Here is a 22,833-nt window from a genome sequence, read left to right on the forward strand (position 1 = left end):
CACTGACGTCACATTTAAGCTTGGAAACAAGTTCATCTGAAATTACCATGACTAACGAACAGGTTTCAACAGAAAGGTCAGAGAAGACCACAGAAGGTGAAACAGAAGAACCTGAGCTCTCTACATCAGAAACACAAAAAATTACGTCACTACCAAATTCAACCAAAGGTGCAATTATAGAATCAACTTTGACAAATAATGCTATGAGTACATCAGAAGCATCGTCAGAAAGACCAGAAGAACCCAGTACATCTACTCCCCAAGCAATGAGTGATTCCACACTATTTTCAATGCCAAACTCTGCGATTACTAGAGAATCACTGACGTCACATTTAAGCTTGGAAACAAGTTCATCTGAAATTACCATGACTAACGAACAGGTTTCAACAGAAAGGTCAGAGAAGACCACAGGTGAAACAGAAGAACCTGAGCTCTCTACATCAGAAACACAAAAAATTACGTCACTACCAAATTCAACAAAAGGTGCAATTATAGAATCAACTTTGACAAATAATGCTATGAGTACATTAGAAGCATCGTCAGAAAGACCAGAAGAACCCAGTACATCTACTCCCCAAGCAATGAGTGATTCCACACTATTTTCAATGCCAAACTCTGCGATTACTAGAGAATCACTGACGTCACATTTAAGCTTGGAAACAAGTTCATCTGAAATTACCATGACTAACGAACAGGTTTCAACAGAAAGGTCAGAGAAGACCACAGAAGGTGAAACAGAAGAACCTGAGCTCTCTACATCAGAAATTCAGAACATGACATCACTACCAAATTCAACCATAGCTGCAATCTTAGAATCAACTTTGAGAAATAATGCTATGAGTACTTCAGAAGCTTCGTCAGAAAGTCCAGAAGAACCCGCTACATCTTATCCCCAAGCAATGAGTGATTCCACACTATTTTCAATGCCCAACTCTGCGATTACTAGAGAATCACTGACGTCACATTTAAGCTTGGAAACAAGTCCAACTGAAATTACCATGACTAAGAAACAGGTTTCAACAGAAAGGTCAGAGATGACCACAGAAGGCGAAACAGAAGAACCTGAGCTCTCTACATCAGAAACACAAAAAATTACGTCACTACCAAATTTAACCACGAGTGCAAATACAGAATCAGCTTTGACAAATAATGCTATGAGTACATCAGTAGCATCGTCAGAAAGTCCAGAAGAACCCATTACATCTTCTCCCAAAGCAATGAGTGATTCCACACTATTTTCAATGCCAAACTCTGCGATTACTAGAGAATCACTGACGTCACATTTAAGCTTGGAAACAAGTTCATCTGAAATTACCATGACTAACGAACAGGTTTCAACAGAAAGGTCAGAGATGACCACAGAAGGTGAAACAGAAGAACCTGAGCTCTCTACATCAGAAATTCAGAACATGACATCACTACCAAATTCAACCATAGCTGCAATCTTAGAATCAACTTTGAGAAATAATGCTATGAGTACTTCAGAAGCATCGTCAGAAAGTCCAGAAGAACCCACTACATCTTCTCCCCAAGCAATGAGTGATTCCACACTATTTTCAATGCCAAACTCTGCGATAACTAGAGAATCACTGACGTCACATTTAAGCTTGGAAACAAGTTCATATGAAATTACCATGACTAACGAACAGGTTTCAACAGAAAGGTCAGAGATGACCACAGAAGGTGAAACAGAAGAACCTGAGCTCTCTACATCAGAAATTCAGAACATGACATCACTACCAAATTCAACCATAGCTGCAATCTTAGAATCAACTTTGACAAATAATGCTATGAGTACTTCAGAAGAATTGTCAGAAAGTCCAGAAGAACCCACTACATCTTCTCCCCAAGCAATGAGTGATTCCACACTATTTTCAATGCCCAACACTGCAATTACTAGAGAATCACTGACGTCACATTTCAGCTTGGAAATAAGTTCATCTGAAATTACCATGACTAACGAACAGGTTTCAACAGAAAGGTCAGAGAAGACCACAGAAGGTGAAACAGAAGAACCTGAGCTCTCTACATCAGAAATTCAGAATATGACATCACTACCAAATTCAACCATAGCTGCAATCATAGAATCAACTTTGACAAATAATGCTATGAGTACATCAGAAGCATCGTCAGAAAGACCAGAAGAACCCACTACATGTTCTCCCCAAGCAATGAGTGATTCCACACTATTTTCAATGCCAAACTCTGCGATTACTAGAGAATCACTGACGTCACATTTAAGCTTGGAAACAAGTTCATCTGAAATTACCATGACTAACGAACAGGTTTCAAGAGAAAGGTCAGAGAAGACCACAGAAGGTGAAACAGAAGAACCTGAGCTCTCTACATCAGAAACACAAAAAATTACGTCACTACCAAATTTAACCACGAGTGCAAATGCAGAATCAGCTTTGACAAATAATGCTATGAGTACATCAGAAGCATCGTCAGAAAGTCCAGAAGAACCCACTACATCTTCTCCCCAAGCAATGAGTGAATCCACACTATTTTCAATGTCAAACTCTGCGATTACTAGAGAATCACTGACGTCACATTTAAGCTTGGAAACAAGTTCATCTGAAATTACCATGACTAACGAACAGGTTTCAACAGAAAGGTCAGAGATGACCACAGAAGGTGAAACAGAAGAACCTGAGCTCTCTACATCAGAAATTCAGAACATGACATCACTACCAAATTCAACCATAGCTGCAATCTTAGAATCAACTTTGAGAAATAATGCTATGAGTACTTCAGAAGCATCGTCAGAAAGTCCAGAAGAACCCACTACATCTTCTCCCCAAGCAATGAGTGATTCCACACTATTTTCAATGCCAAACTCTGCGATTACTAGAGAATCACTGACGTCACATTTAAGCTTGGAAACAAGTTCATCTGAAATTACCATGACTAACGAACAGGTTTCAACAGAAAGCTCAGAGAAGACCACAGAAGGTGAAACAGAAGAACCTGAGCTCTCTACATCAGAAATACAAAAAATTACGTCACTACCAAATTTAACCACGAGTGCAAATACAGAATCAGCTTTGACAAATAATGCTATGAGTACATCAGAAGCATCGTCAGAAAGACCAGAAGAACCCGTTACATCTTCTCCCCAAGCAATGAGTGATTCCACACTATTTTCAATGCCCAACTCTGCAATTACTAGAGAATCACTGACGTCACATTTCAGCTTGGAAATAAGTTCAACTGAAATTACCATGACTAACGAACAGGTTTCAACAGAAAGGTCAGAGAAGACCACAGAAGGTGAAACAGAAGAACCTGAGCTCTCTACATCAGAAATTCAGAACATGACATCACTACCAAATTCAACCAAAGGTGCAATTATAGAATCAACTTTGACAAATAATGCTATGAGTACATCAGAAGCATCGTCAGAAAGACCAGAAGAACCCAGTACATCTACTCCCCAAGCAATGAGTAATTCCACACTATTTTCAATGCCAAACTCTGCGATTACTAGAGAATCACTGACGTCACATTTAAGCTTGGAAACAAGTTCATCTGAAATTACCATGACTAACGAACAGGTTTCAACAGAAAGGTCAGAGAAGACCACAGAAGGTGAAATAGAAGAAACTGAGCTCTCTACATCAGAAACACAAAAAATTATGTCACTACCAAATTTAACCACGAGTGCAAATGCAGAATCAGCTTTGACAAATAATGCTATGAGTACATCAGAAGCATCGTCAGAAAGTCCAGAAGAACCCACTACATCTTCTCCCCAAGCAATGAGTGAATCCACACTATTTTCAATGTCAAACTCTGCGATTACTAGAGAATCACTGACGTCACATTTAAGCTTGGAAACAAGTTCATCTGAAATTACCATGACTAACGAACAGGTTTCAACAGAAAGGTCAGAGATGACCACAGAAGGTGAAACAGAAGAACCTGAGCTCTCTACATCAGAAATTCAGAACATGACATCACTACCAAATTCAACCATAGCTGCAATCTTAGAATCAACTTTGAGAAATAATGCTATGAGTACTTCAGAAGCATCGTCAGAAAGTCCAGAAGAACCCACTACATCTTCTCCCCAAGCAATGAGTGATTCCACATTATTTTCAATGCCAAACTCTGCGATTACTAGAGAATCACTGACGTCACATTTAAGCTTGGAAACAAGTTCATCTGAAATTACCATGACTAACGAACAGGTTTCAACAGAAAGGTCAGAGAAGACCACAGAAGGTGAAACAGAAGAACCTGAGCTCTCTACATCAGAAATACAAAAAATTACGTCACTACCAAATTTAACCACGAGTGCAAATACAGAATCAGCTTTGACAAATAATGCTATGAGTACATCAGAAGCATCGTCAGAAAGACCAGAAGAACCCGTTACATCTTCTCCCCAAGCAATGAGTGATTCCACACTATTTTCAATGCCCAACTCTGCAATTACTAGAGAATCACTGACGTCACATTTCAGCTTGGAAATAAGTTCAACTGAAATTACCATGACTAACGAACAGGTTTCAACAGAAAGGTCAGAGAAGACCACAGAAGGTGAAACAGAAGAACCTGAGCTCTCTACATCAGAAATTCAGAACATGACATCACTACCAAATTCAACCAAAGGTGCAATTATAGAATCAACTTTGACAAATAATGCTATGAGTACATCAGAAGCATCGTCAGAAAGACCAGAAGAACCCAGTACATCTACTCCCCAAGCAATGAGTGATTCCACACTATTTTCAATGCCAAACTCTGCGATTACTAGAGAATCACTGACGTCACATTTAAGCTTGGAAACAAGTTCATCTGAAATTACCATGACTAACGAACAGGTTTCAACAGAAAGGCCAGAGAAGACCACAGAAGGTGAAACAGAAGAAACTGAGCTCTCTACATCAGAAACACAAAAAATTACGTCACTACCAAATTTAACCACGAATGCAAATACAGAATCAGCTTTGACAAATAATGCTATGAGTACATCAGAAGCATCGTCAGAAAGTCCAGAAGAACCCACTACATCTTCTCCCCAAGCAATGAGTGATTCCACACTATTTTCAATGCCAAACTCTGCGATTACTAGAGAATCACTGACGTCACATTTAAGCTTGGAAACAAGTTCATCTGAAATTACCATGACTAACGAACAGGTTTCAACAGAAAGGTCAGAGATGACCAAAGAAGGTGAAACAGAAGAACCTGAGCTTTCTACATCAGAAATTCAGAACATGACATCACTACCAAATACAACCAAAGCTGCAATCTTAGAATCAACTTTGAGAAATAATGCTATGAGTACTTCAGAAGAATTGTCAGAAAGTCCAGAAGAACCCACTACATCTTCTCCCCAAGCAATGAGTGATTCCACACTATTTTCAATGCCAAACTCTGCGATTACTAGAGAATCACTGACGTCACATTTAAGCTTGGAAACAAGTTCATCTGAAATTACCATGACTAACGAACAGGTTTCAACAGAAAGGTCAGAGAAGACCACAGAAGGTGAAACAGAAGAACCTGAGCTCTCTACATCAGAAACACAAAAAAATATGTCACTACCAAATTTAACCACGAGTGCAAATACAGAATCAGCTTTGACAAATAATGCTATGAGTACATCAGAAGCATCGTCAGAAAGTCCAGAAGAACCCACTACATCTTCTCCCCAAGCAATGAGTGATTCCACACTATTTTCAATGCCCAACACTGCAATTACTAGAGAATCACTGACGTCACATTTCAGCTGGGAAACAAGTTCAACTGAAATTACCATGACTAATGAACAGGTTTCAACAGAAAGGTCAGAGAAGACCACAGAAGATGAAACAGAAGAACCTGAGCTCTCTACATCAGAAATTCAGAACATGACATCACTACCAAATTCAACCAAAGGTGCAATTATAGAATCAACTTTGACAAATAATGCTATGAGTACATCAGAAGCATCGTCAGAAAGACCAGAAGTACCCGTTACATCTTCTCCCCAAGCAATGAGTGATTCCACAGTATTTTCAATGCCCAACTCTGCAATTACTAGAGAATCACTGACGTCACATTTCAGCTTGGAAATAAGTTCAACTGAAATTACCATGACTAACGAACAGGTTTCAACAGAAAGGTCAGAGAAGACCACAGAAGGTGAAACAGAAGAACCTGAGCTCTCTACATCAGAAATACAAAAAATTACGTCACTACCAAATTTAACCACGAATGCAAATACAGAATCAGCTTTGACAAATAATGCTATGAGTACATCAGAAGCATCGTCAGAAAGTCCAGAAGAACCCACTACATCTTCTCCCCAAGCAATGAGTGATTCCACACTATTTTCAATGCCAAACTCTGCGATTACTAGAGAATCACTGACGTCACATTTAAGCTTGGAAACAAGTTCATCTGAAATTACCATGACTAACGAACAGGTTTCAACAGAAAGGTCAGAGATGACCAAAGAAGGTGAAACAGAAGAACCTGAGCTTTCTACATCAGAAATTCAGAACATGACATCACTACCAAATACAACCAAAGCTGCAATCTTAGAATCAACTTTGAGAAATAATGCTATGAGTACTTCAGAAGAATTGTCAGAAAGTCCAGAAGAACCCACTACATCTTCTCCCCAAGCAATGAGTGATTCCACACTATTTTCAATGCCAAACTCTGCGATTACTAGAGAATCACTGACGTCACATTTAAGCTTGGAAACAAGTTCATCTGAAATTACCATGACTAACGAACAGGTTTCAACAGAAAGGTCAGAGAAGACCACAGAAGGTGAAACAGAAGAACCTGAGCTCTCTACATCAGAAACACAAAAAAATATGTCACTACCAAATTTAACCACGAGTGCAAATACAGAATCAGCTTTGACAAATAATGCTATGAGTACATCAGAAGCATCGTCAGAAAGTCCAGAAGAACCCACTACATCTTCTCCCCAAGCAATGAGTGATTCCACACTATTTTCAATGCCCAACTCTGCAATTACTAGAGAATCACTGACGTCACATTTCAGCTTGGAAATAAGTTCAACTGAAATTACCATGACTAACGAACAGGTTTCAACAGAAAGGTCAGAGAAGACCACAGAAGGTGAAACAGAAGAACCTGAGCTCTCTACATCAGAAATTCAGAACATGACATCACTACCAAATTCAACCATAGCTGCAATCATAGAATCAACTTTGACAAATAATGCTATGAGTACATCAGAAGGATCATCAGAAAGTCCAAAAGAACCCACTACATCTTCTCCCCAAGCAATGAGTGATTCCACACTATTTTCAATGCCAAACTCTGCGATTACTAGAGAATCACTGACGTCACATTTAAGCTTGGAAACAAGTTCATCTGAAATTACCATGACTAACGAACTGGTTTCAACAGAAAGGTCAGAGAAGACCACAGAAGATGAAACAGAAGAACCTGAGCTCTCTACATCAGAAATTCAGAACATGACATCACTACCAAATTCAACCAAAGGTGCAATTATAGAATCAACTTTGACAAATAATGCTATGAGTACATCAGAAGGATCACCAGAAAGACCAGAAGAACCCAGTACATCTACTCCCCAAGCAATGAGTGATTCCACACTATTTTCAATGCCAAACTCTGCGATTACTAGAGAATCACTGACGTCACATTTAAGCTTGGAAACAAGTTCAACTGAAATTACCATGACTAACGAACAGGTTTCAACAGAAAGGTCAGAGAAGACCACAGAAGGTGAAACAGAAGAACCTGAGCTCTCTACATCAGAAACACAAAAAATTACGTCACTACCAAATTCAACCAAAGGTGCAATTATAGAATCAACTTTGACAAATAATGCTATGAGTACATCAGAAGCATCGTCAGAAAGACCAGAAGAACCCAGTACATCTACTCCCCAAGCAATGAGTGATTCCACACTATTTTCAATGCCAAACTCTGCGATTACTAGAGAATCACTGACGTCACATTTAAGCTTGGAAACAAGTTCATCTGAAATTACCATGACTAACGAACAGGTTTCAACAGAAAGGTCAGAGAAGACCACAGGTGAAACAGAAGAACCTGAGCTCTCTACATCAGAAACACAAAAAATTACGTCACTACCAAATTCAACAAAAGGTGCAATTATAGAATCAACTTTGACAAATAATGCTATGAGTACATTAGAAGCATCGTCAGAAAGACCAGAAGAACCCAGTACATCTACTCCCCAAGCAATGAGTGATTCCACACTATTTTCAATGCCAAACTCTGCGATTACTAGAGAATCACTGACGTCACATTTAAGCTTGGAAACAAGTTCATCTGAAATTACCATGACTAACGAACAGGTTTCAACAGAAAGGTCAGAGAAGACCACAGAAGGTGAAACAGAAGAACCTGAGCTCTCTACATCAGAAATTCAGAACATGACATCACTACCAAATTCAACCATAGCTGCAATCTTAGAATCAACTTTGAGAAATAATGCTATGAGTACTTCAGAAGCTTCGTCAGAAAGTCCAGAAGAACCCGCTACATCTTATCCCCAAGCAATGAGTGATTCCACACTATTTTCAATGCCCAACTCTGCGATTACTAGAGAATCACTGACGTCACATTTAAGCTTGGAAACAAGTTCAACTGAAATTACCATGACTAAGAAACAGGTTTCAACAGAAAGGTCAGAGATGACCACAGAAGGCGAAACAGAAGAACCTGAGCTCTCTACATCAGAAACACAAAAAATTACGTCACTACCAAATTTAACCACGAGTGCAAATACAGAATCAGCTTTGACAAATAATGCTATGAGTACATCAGTAGCATCGTCAGAAAGTCCAGAAGAACCCATTACATCTTCTCCCAAAGCAATGAGTGATTCCACACTATTTTCAATGCCAAACTCTGCGATTACTAGAGAATCACTGACGTCACATTTAAGCTTGGAAACAAGTTCATCTGAAATTACCATGACTAACGAACAGGTTACAACAGAAAGGTCAGAGATGACCACAGAAGGTGAAACAGAAGAACCTGAGCTCTCTACATCAGAAATTCAGAACATGACATCACTACCAAATTCAACCAAAGGTGCAATTATAGAATCAACTTTGACAAATAATGCTATGAGTACATCAGAAGCATCGTCAGAAAGACCAGAAGTACCCGTTACATCTTCTCCCCAAGCAATGAGTGATTCCACAGTATTTTCAATGCCCAACTCTGCAATTACTAGAGAATCACTGACGTCACATTTCAGCTTGGAAATAAGTTCAACTGAAATTACCATGACTAACGAACAGGTTTCAACAGAAAGGTCAGAGAAGACCACAGAAGGTGAAACAGAAGAACCTGAGCTCTCTACATCAGAAATACAAAAAATTACGTCACTACCAAATTTAACCACGAATGCAAATACAGAATCAGCTTTGACAAATAATGCTATGAGTACATCAGAAGCATCGTCAGAAAGTCCAGAAGAACCCACTACATCTTCTCCCCAAGCAATGAGTGATTCCACACTATTTTCAATGCCAAACTCTGCGATTACTAGAGAATCACTGACGTCACATTTAAGCTTGGAAACAAGTTCATCTGAAATTACCATGACTAACGAACAGGTTTCAACAGAAAGGTCAGAGATGACCAAAGAAGGTGAAACAGAAGAACCTGAGCTTTCTACATCAGAAATTCAGAACATGACATCACTACCAAATACAACCAAAGCTGCAATCTTAGAATCAACTTTGAGAAATAATGCTATGAGTACTTCAGAAGAATTGTCAGAAAGTCCAGAAGAACCCACTACATCTTCTCCCCAAGCAATGAGTGATTCCACACTATTTTCAATGCCAAACTCTGCGATTACTAGAGAATCACTGACGTCACATTTAAGCTTGGAAACAAGTTCATCTGAAATTACCATGACTAACGAACAGGTTTCAACAGAAAGGTCAGAGAAGACCACAGAAGGTGAAACAGAAGAACCTGAGCTCTCTACATCAGAAACACAAAAAAATATGTCACTACCAAATTTAACCACGAGTGCAAATACAGAATCAGCTTTGACAAATAATGCTATGAGTACATCAGAAGCATCGTCAGAAAGTCCAGAAGAACCCACTACATCTTCTCCCCAAGCAATGAGTGATTCCACACTATTTTCAATGCCCAACACTGCAATTACTAGAGAATCACTGACGTCACATTTCAGCTGGGAAACAAGTTCAACTGAAATTACCATGACTAATGAACAGGTTTCAACAGAAAGGTCAGAGAAGACCACAGAAGATGAAACAGAAGAACCTGAGCTCTCTACATCAGAAATTCAGAACATGACATCACTACCAAATTCAACCAAAGGTGCAATTATAGAATCAACTTTGACAAATAATGCTATGAGTACATCAGAAGCATCGTCAGAAAGACCAGAAGAACCCGTTACATCTTCTCCCCAAGCAATGAGTGATTCCACACTATTTTCAATGCCCAACTCTGCAATTACTAGAGAATCACTGACGTCACATTTCAGCTTGGAAATAAGTTCAACTGAAATTACCATGACTAACGAACAGGTTTCAACAGAAAGGTCAGAGAAGACCACAGAAGGTGAAACAGAAGAACCTGAGCTCTCTACATCAGAAATTCAGAACATGACATCACTACCAAATTCAACCATAGCTGCAATCATAGAATCAACTTTGACAAATAATGCTATGAGTACATCAGAAGGATCATCAGAAAGTCCAAAAGAACCCACTACATCTTCTCCCCAAGCAATGAGTGATTCCACACTATTTTCAATGCCAAACTCTGCGATTACTAGAGAATCACTGACGTCACATTTAAGCTTGGAAACAAGTTCATCTGAAATTACCATGACTAACGAACTGGTTTCAACAGAAAGGTCAGAGAAGACCACAGAAGATGAAACAGAAGAACCTGAGCTCTCTACATCAGAAATTCAGAACATGACATCACTACCAAATTCAACCAAAGGTGCAATTATAGAATCAACTTTGACAAATAATGCTATGAGTACATCAGAAGGATCACCAGAAAGACCAGAAGAACCCAGTACATCTACTCCCCAAGCAATGAGTGATTCCACACTATTTTCAATGCCAAACTCTGCGATTACTAGAGAATCACTGACGTCACATTTAAGCTTGGAAACAAGTTCAACTGAAATTACCATGACTAACGAACAGGTTTCAACAGAAAGGTCAGAGAAGACCACAGAAGGTGAAACAGAAGAACCTGAGCTCTCTACATCAGAAACACAAAAAATTACGTCACTACCAAATTCAACCAAAGGTGCAATTATAGAATCAACTTTGACAAATAATGCTATGAGTACATCAGAAGCATCGTCAGAAAGACCAGAAGAACCCAGTACATCTACTCCCCAAGCAATGAGTGATTCCACACTATTTTCAATGCCAAACTCTGCGATTACTAGAGAATCACTGACGTCACATTTAAGCTTGGAAACAAGTTCATCTGAAATTACCATGACTAACGAACAGGTTTCAACAGAAAGGTCAGAGAAGACCACAGGTGAAACAGAAGAACCTGAGCTCTCTACATCAGAAACACAAAAAATTACGTCACTACCAAATTCAACAAAAGGTGCAATTATAGAATCAACTTTGACAAATAATGCTATGAGTACATTAGAAGCATCGTCAGAAAGACCAGAAGAACCCAGTACATCTACTCCCCAAGCAATGAGTGATTCCACACTATTTTCAATGCCAAACTCTGCGATTACTAGAGAATCACTGACGTCACATTTAAGCTTGGAAACAAGTTCATCTGAAATTACCATGACTAACGAACAGGTTTCAACAGAAAGGTCAGAGAAGACCACAGAAGGTGAAACAGAAGAACCTGAGCTCTCTACATCAGAAATTCAGAACATGACATCACTACCAAATTCAACCATAGCTGCAATCTTAGAATCAACTTTGAGAAATAATGCTATGAGTACTTCAGAAGCTTCGTCAGAAAGTCCAGAAGAACCCGCTACATCTTATCCCCAAGCAATGAGTGATTCCACACTATTTTCAATGCCCAACTCTGCGATTACTAGAGAATCACTGACGTCACATTTAAGCTTGGAAACAAGTTCAACTGAAATTACCATGACTAAGAAACAGGTTTCAACAGAAAGGTCAGAGATGACCACAGAAGGCGAAACAGAAGAACCTGAGCTCTCTACATCAGAAACACAAAAAATTACGTCACTACCAAATTTAACCACGAGTGCAAATACAGAATCAGCTTTGACAAATAATGCTATGAGTACATCAGTAGCATCGTCAGAAAGTCCAGAAGAACCCATTACATCTTCTCCCAAAGCAATGAGTGATTCCACACTATTTTCAATGCCAAACTCTGCGATTACTAGAGAATCACTGACGTCACATTTAAGCTTGGAAACAAGTTCATCTGAAATTACCATGACTAACGAACAGGTTTCAACAGAAAGGTCAGAGATGACCACAGAAGGTGAAACAGAAGAACCTGAGCTCTCTACATCAGAAATTCAGAACATGACATCACTACCAAATTCAACCATAGCTGCAATCTTAGAATCAACTTTGAGAAATAATGCTATGAGTACTTCAGAAGCATCGTCAGAAAGTCCAGAAGAACCCACTACATCTTCTCCCCAAGCAATGAGTGATTCCACACTATTTTCAATGCCAAACTCTGCGATAACTAGAGAATCACTGACGTCACATTTAAGCTTGGAAACAAGTTCATATGAAATTACCATGACTAACGAACAGGTTTCAACAGAAAGGTCAGAGATGACCACAGAAGGTGAAACAGAAGAACCTGAGCTCTCTACATCAGAAATTCAGAACATGACATCACTACCAAATTCAACCATAGCTGCAATCTTAGAATCAACTTTGACAAATAATGCTATGAGTACTTCAGAAGAATTGTCAGAAAGTCCAGAAGAACCCACTACATCTTCTCCCCAAGCAATGAGTGATTCCACACTATTTTCAATGCCAAACTCTGTGATTACTAGAGAATCACTGACGTCACATTTAAGCTTGGAAACAAGTTCATCTGAAATTACCATGACTAACGAACTGGTTTCAACAGAAAGGTCAGAGAAGACCACAGAAGATGAAACAGAAGAACCTGAGCTCTCTACATCAGAAATTCAGAACATGACATCACTACCAAATTCAACCAAAGGTGCAATTATAGAATCAACTTTGACAAATAATGCTATGAGTACATCAGAAGGATCACCAGAAAGACCAGAAGAACCCAGTACATCTACTCCCCAAGCAATGAGTGATTCCACACTATTTTCAATGCCAAACTCTGCGATTACTAGAGAATCACTGACGTCACATTTAAGCTTGGAAACAAGTTCAACTGAAATTACCATGACTAACGAACAGGTTTCAACAGAAAGGTCAGAGAAGACCACAGAAGGTGAAACAGAAGAACCTGAGCTCTCTACATCAGAAACACAAAAAATTACGTCACTACCAAATTCAACCAAAGGTGCAATTATAGAATCAACTTTGACAAATAATGCTATGAGTACATCAGAAGCATCGTCAGAAAGACCAGAAGAACCCAGTACATCTACTCCCCAAGCAATGAGTGATTCCACACTATTTTCAATGCCAAACTCTGCGATTACTAGAGAATCACTGACGTCACATTTAAGCTTGGAAACAAGTTCATCTGAAATTACCATGACTAACGAACAGGTTTCAACAGAAAGGTCAGAGAAGACCACAGGTGAAACAGAAGAACCTGAGCTCTCTACATCAGAAACACAAAAAATTACGTCACTACCAAATTCAACAAAAGGTGCAATTATAGAATCAACTTTGACAAATAATGCTATGAGTACATTAGAAGCATCGTCAGAAAGACCAGAAGAACCCAGTACATCTACTCCCCAAGCAATGAGTGATTCCACACTATTTTCAATGCCAAACTCTGCGATTACTAGAGAATCACTGACGTCACATTTAAGCTTGGAAACAAGTTCATCTGAAATTACCATGACTAACGAACAGGTTTCAACAGAAAGGTCAGAGAAGACCACAGAAGGTGAAACAGAAGAACCTGAGCTCTCTACATCAGAAATTCAGAACATGACATCACTACCAAATTCAACCATAGCTGCAATCTTAGAATCAACTTTGAGAAATAATGCTATGAGTACTTCAGAAGCTTCGTCAGAAAGTCCAGAAGAACCCGCTACATCTTATCCCCAAGCAATGAGTGATTCCACACTATTTTCAATGCCCAACTCTGCGATTACTAGAGAATCACTGACGTCACATTTAAGCTTGGAAACAAGTTCAACTGAAATTACCATGACTAAGAAACAGGTTTCAACAGAAAGGTCAGAGATGACCACAGAAGGCGAAACAGAAGAACCTGAGCTCTCTACATCAGAAACACAAAAAATTACGTCACTACCAAATTTAACCACGAGTGCAAATACAGAATCAGCTTTGACAAATAATGCTATGAGTACATCAGTAGCATCGTCAGAAAGTCCAGAAGAACCCATTACATCTTCTCCCAAAGCAATGAGTGATTCCACACTATTTTCAATGCCAAACTCTGCGATTACTAGAGAATCACTGACGTCACATTTAAGCTTGGAAACAAGTTCATCTGAAATTACCATGACTAACGAACAGGTTTCAACAGAAAGGTCAGAGATGACCACAGAAGGTGAAACAGAAGAACCTGAGCTCTCTACATCAGAAATTCAGAACATGACATCACTACCAAATTCAACCATAGCTGCAATCTTAGAATCAACTTTGAGAAATAATGCTATGAGTACTTCAGAAGCATCGTCAGAAAGTCCAGAAGAACCCACTACATCTTCTCCCCAAGCAATGAGTGATTCCACACTATTTTCAATGCCAAACTCTGCGATAACTAGAGAATCACTGACGTCACATTTAAGCTTGGAAACAAGTTCATATGAAATTACCATGACTAACGAACAGGTTTCAACAGAAAGGTCAGAGATGACCACAGAAGGTGAAACAGAAGAACCTGAGCTCTCTACATCAGAAATTCAGAACATGACATCACTACCAAATTCAACCATAGCTGCAATCTTAGAATCAACTTTGACAAATAATGCTATGAGTACTTCAGAAGAATTGTCAGAAAGTCCAGAAGAACCCACTACATCTTCTCCCCAAGCAATGAGTGATTCCACACTATTTTCAATGCCAAACTCTGTGATTACTAGAGAATCACTGACGTCACATTTAAGCTTGGAAACAAGTTCATCTGAAATTACCATGACTAACGAACAGGTTTCAACAGAAAGGTCAGAGATGACCACAGAAGGTGAAACAGAAGAACCTGAGCTCTCTACATCAGAAATTCAGAACATGACATCACTACCAAATTCAACCAAAGGTGCAATTATAGAATCAACTTTGACAAATAATGCTATGAGTACATCAGAAGGATCACCAGAAAGACCAGAAGAACCCAGTACATCTACTCCCCAAGCAATGAGTGATTCCACACTATTTTCAATGCCAAACTCTGCGATTACTAGAGAATCACTGACGTCACATTTAAGCTTGGAAACAAGTTCATATGAAATTACCATGACTAACGAACAGGTTTCAACAGGAAGGTCAGAGAAGACCACAGAAGGTGAAACAGAAGAACCTGAGCTCTCTACATCAGAAACACAAAAAATTACGTCACTACCAAATTCAACCAAAGGTGCAATTATAGAATCAACTTTGACAAATAATGCTATGAGTACATCAGAAGCATCGTCAGAAAGACCAGAAGAACCCAGTACATCTACTCCCCAAGCAATGAGTGATTCCACACTATTTTCAATGCCAAACTCTGCGATTACTAGAGAATCACTGACGTCACATTTAAGCTTGGAAACAAGTTCATCTGAAATTACCATGACTAACGAACAGGTTTCAACAGAAAGGTCAGAGAAGACCACAGGTGAAACAGAAGAACCTGAGCTCTCTACATCAGAAACACAAAAAATTACGTCACTACCAAATTCAACAAAAGGTGCAATTATAGAATCAACTTTGACAAATAATGCTATGAGTACATTAGAAGCATCGTCAGAAAGACCAGAAGAACCCAGTACATCTACTCCCCAAGCAATGAGTGATTCCACACTATTTTCAATGCCAAACTCTGCGATTACTAGAGAATCACTGACGTCACATTTAAGCTTGGAAACAAGTTCATCTGAAATTACCATGACTAACGAACAGGTTTCAACAGAAAGGTCAGAGAAGACCACAGAAGGTGAAACAGAAGAACCTGAGCTCTCTACATCAGAAATTCAGAACATGACATCACTACCAAATTCAACCATAGCTGCAATCTTAGAATCAACTTTGAGAAATAATGCTATGAGTACTTCAGAAGCTTCGTCAGAAAGTCCAGAAGAACCCGCTACATCTTATCCCCAAGCAATGAGTGATTCCACACTATTTTCAATGCCAAACTCTGCGATTACTAGAGAATCACTGACGTCACATTTAAGCTTGGAAACAAGTTCATCTGAAATTACCATGACTAACGAACAGGTTTCAACAGAAAGGTCAGAGAAGACCACAGGTGAAACAGAAGAACCTGAGCTCTCTACATCAGAAACACAAAAAATTACGTCACTACCAAATTCAACAAAAGGTGCAATTATAGAATCAACTTTGACAAATAATGCTATGAGTACATTAGAAGCATCGTCAGAAAGACCAGAAGAACCCAGTACATCTACTCCCCAAGCAATGAGTGATTCCACACTATTTTCAATGCCAAACTCTGCGATTACTAGAGAATCACTGACGTCACATTTAAGCTTGGAAACAAGTTCATCTGAAATTACCATGACTAACGAACAGGTTTCAACAGAAAGGTCAGAGAAGACCACAGAAGGTGAAACAGAAGAACCTGAGCTCTCTACATCAGAAATTCAGAACATGACATCACTACCAAATTCAACCATAGCTGCAATCTTAGAATCAACTTTGAGAAATAATGCTATGAGTACTTCAGAAGCTTCGTCAGAAAGTCCAGAAGAACCCGCTACATCTTATCCCCAAGCAATGAGTGATTCCACACTATTTTCAATGCCCAACTCTGCGATTACTAGAGAATCACTGACGTCACATTTAAGCTTGGAAACAAGTTCATCTGAAATTACCATGACTAACGAACAGGTTTCAACAGAAAGGTCAGAGATGACCACAGAAGGCGAAACAGAAGAACCTGAGCTCTCTACATCAGAAACACAAAAAATTACGTCACTACCAAATTTAACCACGACTGCAAATACAGAATCAGCTTTGACAAATAATGCTATGAGTACATCAGAAGCATCGTCAGAAAGTCCAGAAGAACCCACTACATCTTCTCCCCAAGCAATGAGTGATTCCACACTATTTTCAATGCCAAACTCTGCGAATACTAGAGAATCACTGACGTCACAATTAAGTTTGGAAACAAGTTCATCTGAAATTACCATGACTAACGAACAGGTTTCAACAGAAAGGTCAGAGATGACCACAGAAGTTGAAACAGAAGAACCTGAGCTCTCTACATCAGAAATTCAGAATATGACATCACTACCAAATTCAACCATAGCTGCAATCATAGAATCAACTTTGAGAAATAATGCTATGAGTACATCAGAAGCATCGTCAGAAAGACCAGAAGAACCCACTACATCTTCTCCCCAAGCAATGAGTGATTCCGCACTATTTTCAATGCCGAACTCTGCGATTACTAGAGAATCACTGACGTCACATTTAAGCTTGGAAACAAGTTCATCTGAAATTACCATGACTAACGAACTGGTTTCAACAGAAAGGTCAGAGATGACCACAGAAGGCGAAACAGAAGAACCTGAGCTCTCTACATCAGAAACACAAAAAATTACGTCACTACCAAATTTAACCACGACTGCAAATACAGAATCAGCTTTGACAAATAATGCTATGAGTACATCAGAAGGATTATCAGAAATTCCAAAAGAACCTACTATATCTTTTTCCCAGGCAAGCAGACATTCCACACTATCTTCACTGCCCAACTCTGCAATTACTAGAGAATCACTGACATCACATTTAACAGTACAAACTTTTTCACCTGAAATGACTACAACCAACGGACATGTTTCCAGAGAAACTACAAATAACCTTGAACTCTCAACTCCCAGCACCACGGAATCGACATTCACTTTTTTAAAATCAATTCAAACAGTATCTTCCTCAGATTTACCGTCGAACATGACTACAGCTACAGACAAAATGAATACCTCAATGCAAAGCACAACAGCTTCCGAACCAAGTGTAACGAAAGTTTTATCTTCCATGTCACAGATTCCCCCATCAACATCATTTAAAAATGTAACTTCAAACATTTCATCCTCTGGTGTTACCCATTCATCAAATGCAGTCCTATCCACAAAAATGCATACTACAGAAGTGCATCATTTAACATTATCCAGCCGAACTACAGCCGTTCGTGTTTTAACGACAAACCAGAAAGGTTTGTCCCCCACCAGCCATTCATCAACAATTTCTGCGCATTTTTCCTCAACTCAGAGTATTACATTAAATTGCACTGCAGAGGACTGTCGGTGTGACGGGGCTCCCTGTTTTTTCAATGTTACTTCAAATGACTGCAAATGTCAATGCAACAGTTCCACTTTTGGGAATAGCTGCGAATTTGGGGGAAACAATATTCCAGTCATCATTGGTAAGTGCTTCCTTTCCATTGGTCATTTTTCAAATTCTTTTCAAATTGATTTTTCAGAATACCACTGTGATAGCTTGACATCTGAAAGACCTCCAGTTAGTTCAATGACCATGGAATGTTGCCTAGATCAGTGATTCCCAACCGGGGGTACGCGTACCCCTAGTGGTACGCGAGCACATTACAGGGGGTACGTGGAAAAAAATTTTATATTTAATTTCCCTGATGATGGGTAAATATTATCAGCCATTCCATTAGCTGTGCCCTGGTATAGAAAGAAAATATAGTTATTTATTTTAGTGTTTTGCTCCTGATGTTCTAAGTTTAAATGTCTGTTTAAAGGGGACTCATTCAGCTTTTGTTATAACAAAGGGAGGTTTATTTACTTTTTTTTAAATTTAGTATTTATTTTCAGATTTATCATTCACTTTCGTGGCAACATATATATTTATGTTAAATTTAAACTGAAAAGAATAAAATGCCCAATAATTAAATGTTCAAGTTATGGAGATTTAATAAAATGTTTTAAATTTGATAATCAGTTGTACGTTCTACTTTTATTGAATCATCAACACATTTGACAAAGGGGGTACTTGTGGTATGAGAAAATCTCTCAGGGGGTACACAATTCAAAAAAGGTTGGGAAACACTGGCCTAGATGACAATTATTGTCTTACAGAAGATGTTACAAGTGTTGCCTTGATATTTGAAACGCATTGGTTCAGCATTTTTTCTGTTAATAATCACAGGCGTAACGCCCACTAGAAAAGTCAACATCTCTTTGAGAATTATGAAGAATTTTGATCTGTCTTTTAAAAACCTGAAGTCCTCCGAATCACAGAAGTTTATCAACATAATAATTCATGAGGTATGAAATAGTTTGAAAATGTGACTAATACAAATCTAAAAAGTTTTCCGTCAATGTGTAATATGTAAACAACTGATATATAACAATTCACCCATTTAATTATGAATCTTTGTAAACATTTATATGAAGTGCATCTGCATAATGAATTTACATTGCATTCATAGAACATTAATAAGCAGCATGTAAGTATACCTATGAAATACTTACGTGCAACTTATTCACATTCCATGAATGCATTATAAATGCATTATGAAGGTGCAATTAATGTTCTATGAATGCATAATAAATGCATATTAGGTGCACTTAATGTAAAGTGTGACTAAATCTTTTCTAACTATAAATTATTTGTTTTGGCAGCTGGAATTTCTCTGTAAAGGGGCCAGCCCTGAAAATTTCATGGATGTGAAAATCATTGACTTGAGGTTAGTTTCATTGATACAACATGTTAACCAAGGATATTTGTTTTTCTTTTTTTTTTTACAATTAATATCATTTCCTTCACAGGAATGGAAGTATCATTGCAGAAACTGTTGCCCAATACAGCTACCCCAACAATCAGTCACAAATTAACTTCCTGAACAATGACCTAGTGTCCACACTCAAGGCTATTTTTAACAATACAGACAGCTTTAAAAATCTGAGTCAAGCCCTCGGAGGATTTGCTGTGAACGTGATCAACATCTACCCTCAACCTCTAGTGATAATGAGTAAGTTGTCAGTGGTCAGTATATAATTTTAATTCCCACAAAGAAATACCTGATTTTATTTTATTAGAAAGTCTTTCTGGAAGAACAGGTGACCATAATGTTGAATGACATGAGACCACTGCTTAACAAGAATAGTGTATCTGTTAGTTCAAGCTAATGTTGAAGACGGCCTGGATTACTTTTTTGTCCCATTTAGGTATAATGGACTTAAAGCCCTTCGTCAGCTGTGATGTGGGCTTTGCCAATTACACACCAGAGATCGTTGACGGAGGCTGGGAATGTGTTAGCCCTTGTGTGAATAGCCCTGATTACTGCCACCAGCAGGGGGAGTGCTTCAACGCTAAGACCGGGCCAGTTTGCAAGTAAGGACACCTTGTTTTCCATAGCTGATCAGAATGCTCTTTTTCCCCACTAAACTAATTATATAAATGAAATAGATAGCGCTTCATCACATTCATTTTAGTTATACGTTCTTAATGTATAACTAAAGTTTGTAGAACTAATATTTAAGCTTTACAAGAACGTTAAATTTAAGTTAAAAGATTTTGTTTCTGCATAAAAACATGCTACATTTATGCAAAATGAGCCCAGATCGTATGTGCTAGTGCACAATATGTCAAAATAATTCCGTGATAAAATCCACTCCCATGTTTCCCGCCATAGGTGCTTTGAACCACAGCTGGGTCAGTACTATGGGGCGCAATGCCAGTTTTACCGGCGAACTGCCCAGTTTTACGGCGTGCTCTTCGGGGTACTTGCATCTGGATTGTTCTTACTACTCGTTATCGGCATGATTACTGGAATTTATTGGAAAAGGAAGAGAAAGACCAGATTCTGGTGGGTCCAGCAGAGCATAGAGAACATGTATTGCAATCAGAAGAGAGCTGTTTAATCACACTAAATATTTCTTATTGCATTTAGGGATATCAACAAATTGTGTGTAAGAAGATGGTCATCAGTGAAAGAGGAGTATTTCAGGTTCCATCAAGACTATACCTGATTCCTCGATGCCCGAGTATGATTTTATTGTGACTTGGGGGAAAATCACGCATATTAACTTCTTTGGTGTTTACAGTGTAAGATTTCCATGATTCAGTACTCAGTAAGTGGTGTAAAAGATATATGTAGGCCTATGTATAAGATCTTAATTAAAAACGCTAGTAATGAACTATTTTCTATATGCGGAAATGTCATTATGCACGAAGATTATAAAACGTGCATTTTTATACATTTGCAAGTGTTTTAACTTGTGTTACATAAATTGATGTTTAAAGATGTTACTGCCTTTCGTCTTTATTTCCCACAACCAGACTCTTCATCTTGTCTCTGCCACATTATAATTTGAACAACATAAAGAGACTTAATTGAGAACGTATTTTTTTATGGTAAAACATGCATTTAATGAATTTGAATGTATTTTGCAGGGTATTTAATAAGGTATATTGAAACCCACAGTTCTGCAAGCTTTTGAAAACGTTTATAACAACAGCGCAAATGAATTACAAGAGTACGCATGGTGTAGTTTTAAGCTTTTACCGCCTGGTGGCGCCCACTACTTGCATGTCGAAACGATCGGAAGTCACGTTCTCATTCAGAACGGCAAAGAGGACATTCAAATCAATGGCTCTTTTACGGAACTTTCTATGAAAATAGAAATAAAACTCCATTTGCTTGTTCCTTGTCATGAATTCTAATCTCTCTGTTGAAATCAGCTGGCAATAATAATAATCACTATCATCATCATCATACATATATACATGCATACATACATACATACCATGTCACTTAGAAGGTACACATTTAGCTTGGGCATAGATTGTTGTAATATATGTATTATCTGATGCTTTTTATCTGTCCCATAAAATGTGGACCGTCTGGCAGGGAGCTGGGAGGGAACAAAAAATGTTTGGGGGTCTCAGGGAAATTTTTTGTGAAACACTGTGCTACAGCAATCCTGTTTAACAATATTTCTTAAGCTTGCAGCAGTTGAGGGCACATTCCCCTGGGACTTGAAACAGCAGCCTTAAAATGTTTGTCTTCCCTTTCACCTTTGATCTACACAGCCCATTCCACTTTTTGTGTAATAATAGTTATTTAAGCTACTCAGTCTGACGCAGTTTTAATTGGCAACTTCAGTGACCATTGAGATTCTTGCCCAGTCATTCAGTTTTGGTATTATGGCAATACTTAAGCAGGGTGGTACCTTTTATCTTCCACTGCGCAAGGGTCCACTTGACTGTGCAGAAACCTTTTTACACCATGACCATCTCCAAGCCTGGATCTTTGCTTTAAATGCTTGACCCAACAATAAGGTCTAACAAAGCAGGTGAAGCCTTTTAAAAATGATAGACTGAGTCAGTTTCAGGGAAACCAGATGCACCTGAGAGAATAATTTTGGGGCTTTTGGGGGCAGGGTATTTATTACACAAATGACTCAAAAATTGCGTGACACAAAGTCAGGACAATGCTGGGGAATCTGGAGGCTGGAAGGATCTCTTCGGGTTT

General features: G+C 38.6%; 1 protein-coding gene across 11 annotated transcripts; it reads left to right on the forward strand.

Annotated features, from left to right (window-relative positions):
• Window positions 1-1,431: 1,431 nt before the first annotated feature.
• Window positions 1,432-21,604, forward strand: LOC125748103 (serine-rich adhesin for platelets). Of its 11 annotated transcripts, none has more exons than XM_049023930.1 (9): window positions 7,075-7,373; window positions 14,361-15,314; window positions 17,535-18,756; window positions 19,503-19,621; window positions 19,979-20,043; window positions 20,126-20,328; window positions 20,525-20,690; window positions 20,992-21,165; window positions 21,250-21,604. In XM_049023930.1, exons 1-9 carry the CDS (start codon window positions 7,134-7,136, stop codon window positions 21,326-21,328), a joined length of 3,222 nt encoding a protein of 1,073 aa, XP_048879887.1. In that variant the 5' UTR covers window positions 7,075-7,133; the 3' UTR covers window positions 21,329-21,604. The 11 variants fall into 11 exon arrangements, with proteins under 11 accessions (XP_048879888.1, XP_048879894.1, XP_048879887.1 ...); XM_049023929.1 differs by lacking the exon at window positions 7,075-7,373 and adding an exon at window positions 10,547-10,868; XM_049023926.1 differs by lacking the exon at window positions 7,075-7,373 and adding an exon at window positions 12,559-13,091.
• Window positions 21,605-22,833: the final 1,229 nt, after the last annotated feature.

The sequence above is a fragment of the Brienomyrus brachyistius genome, chromosome 8 (assembly GCF_023856365.1).
Source record: "Brienomyrus brachyistius isolate T26 chromosome 8, BBRACH_0.4, whole genome shotgun sequence".
Lineage (NCBI taxonomy): Eukaryota > Metazoa > Chordata > Actinopteri > Osteoglossiformes > Mormyridae > Brienomyrus > Brienomyrus brachyistius.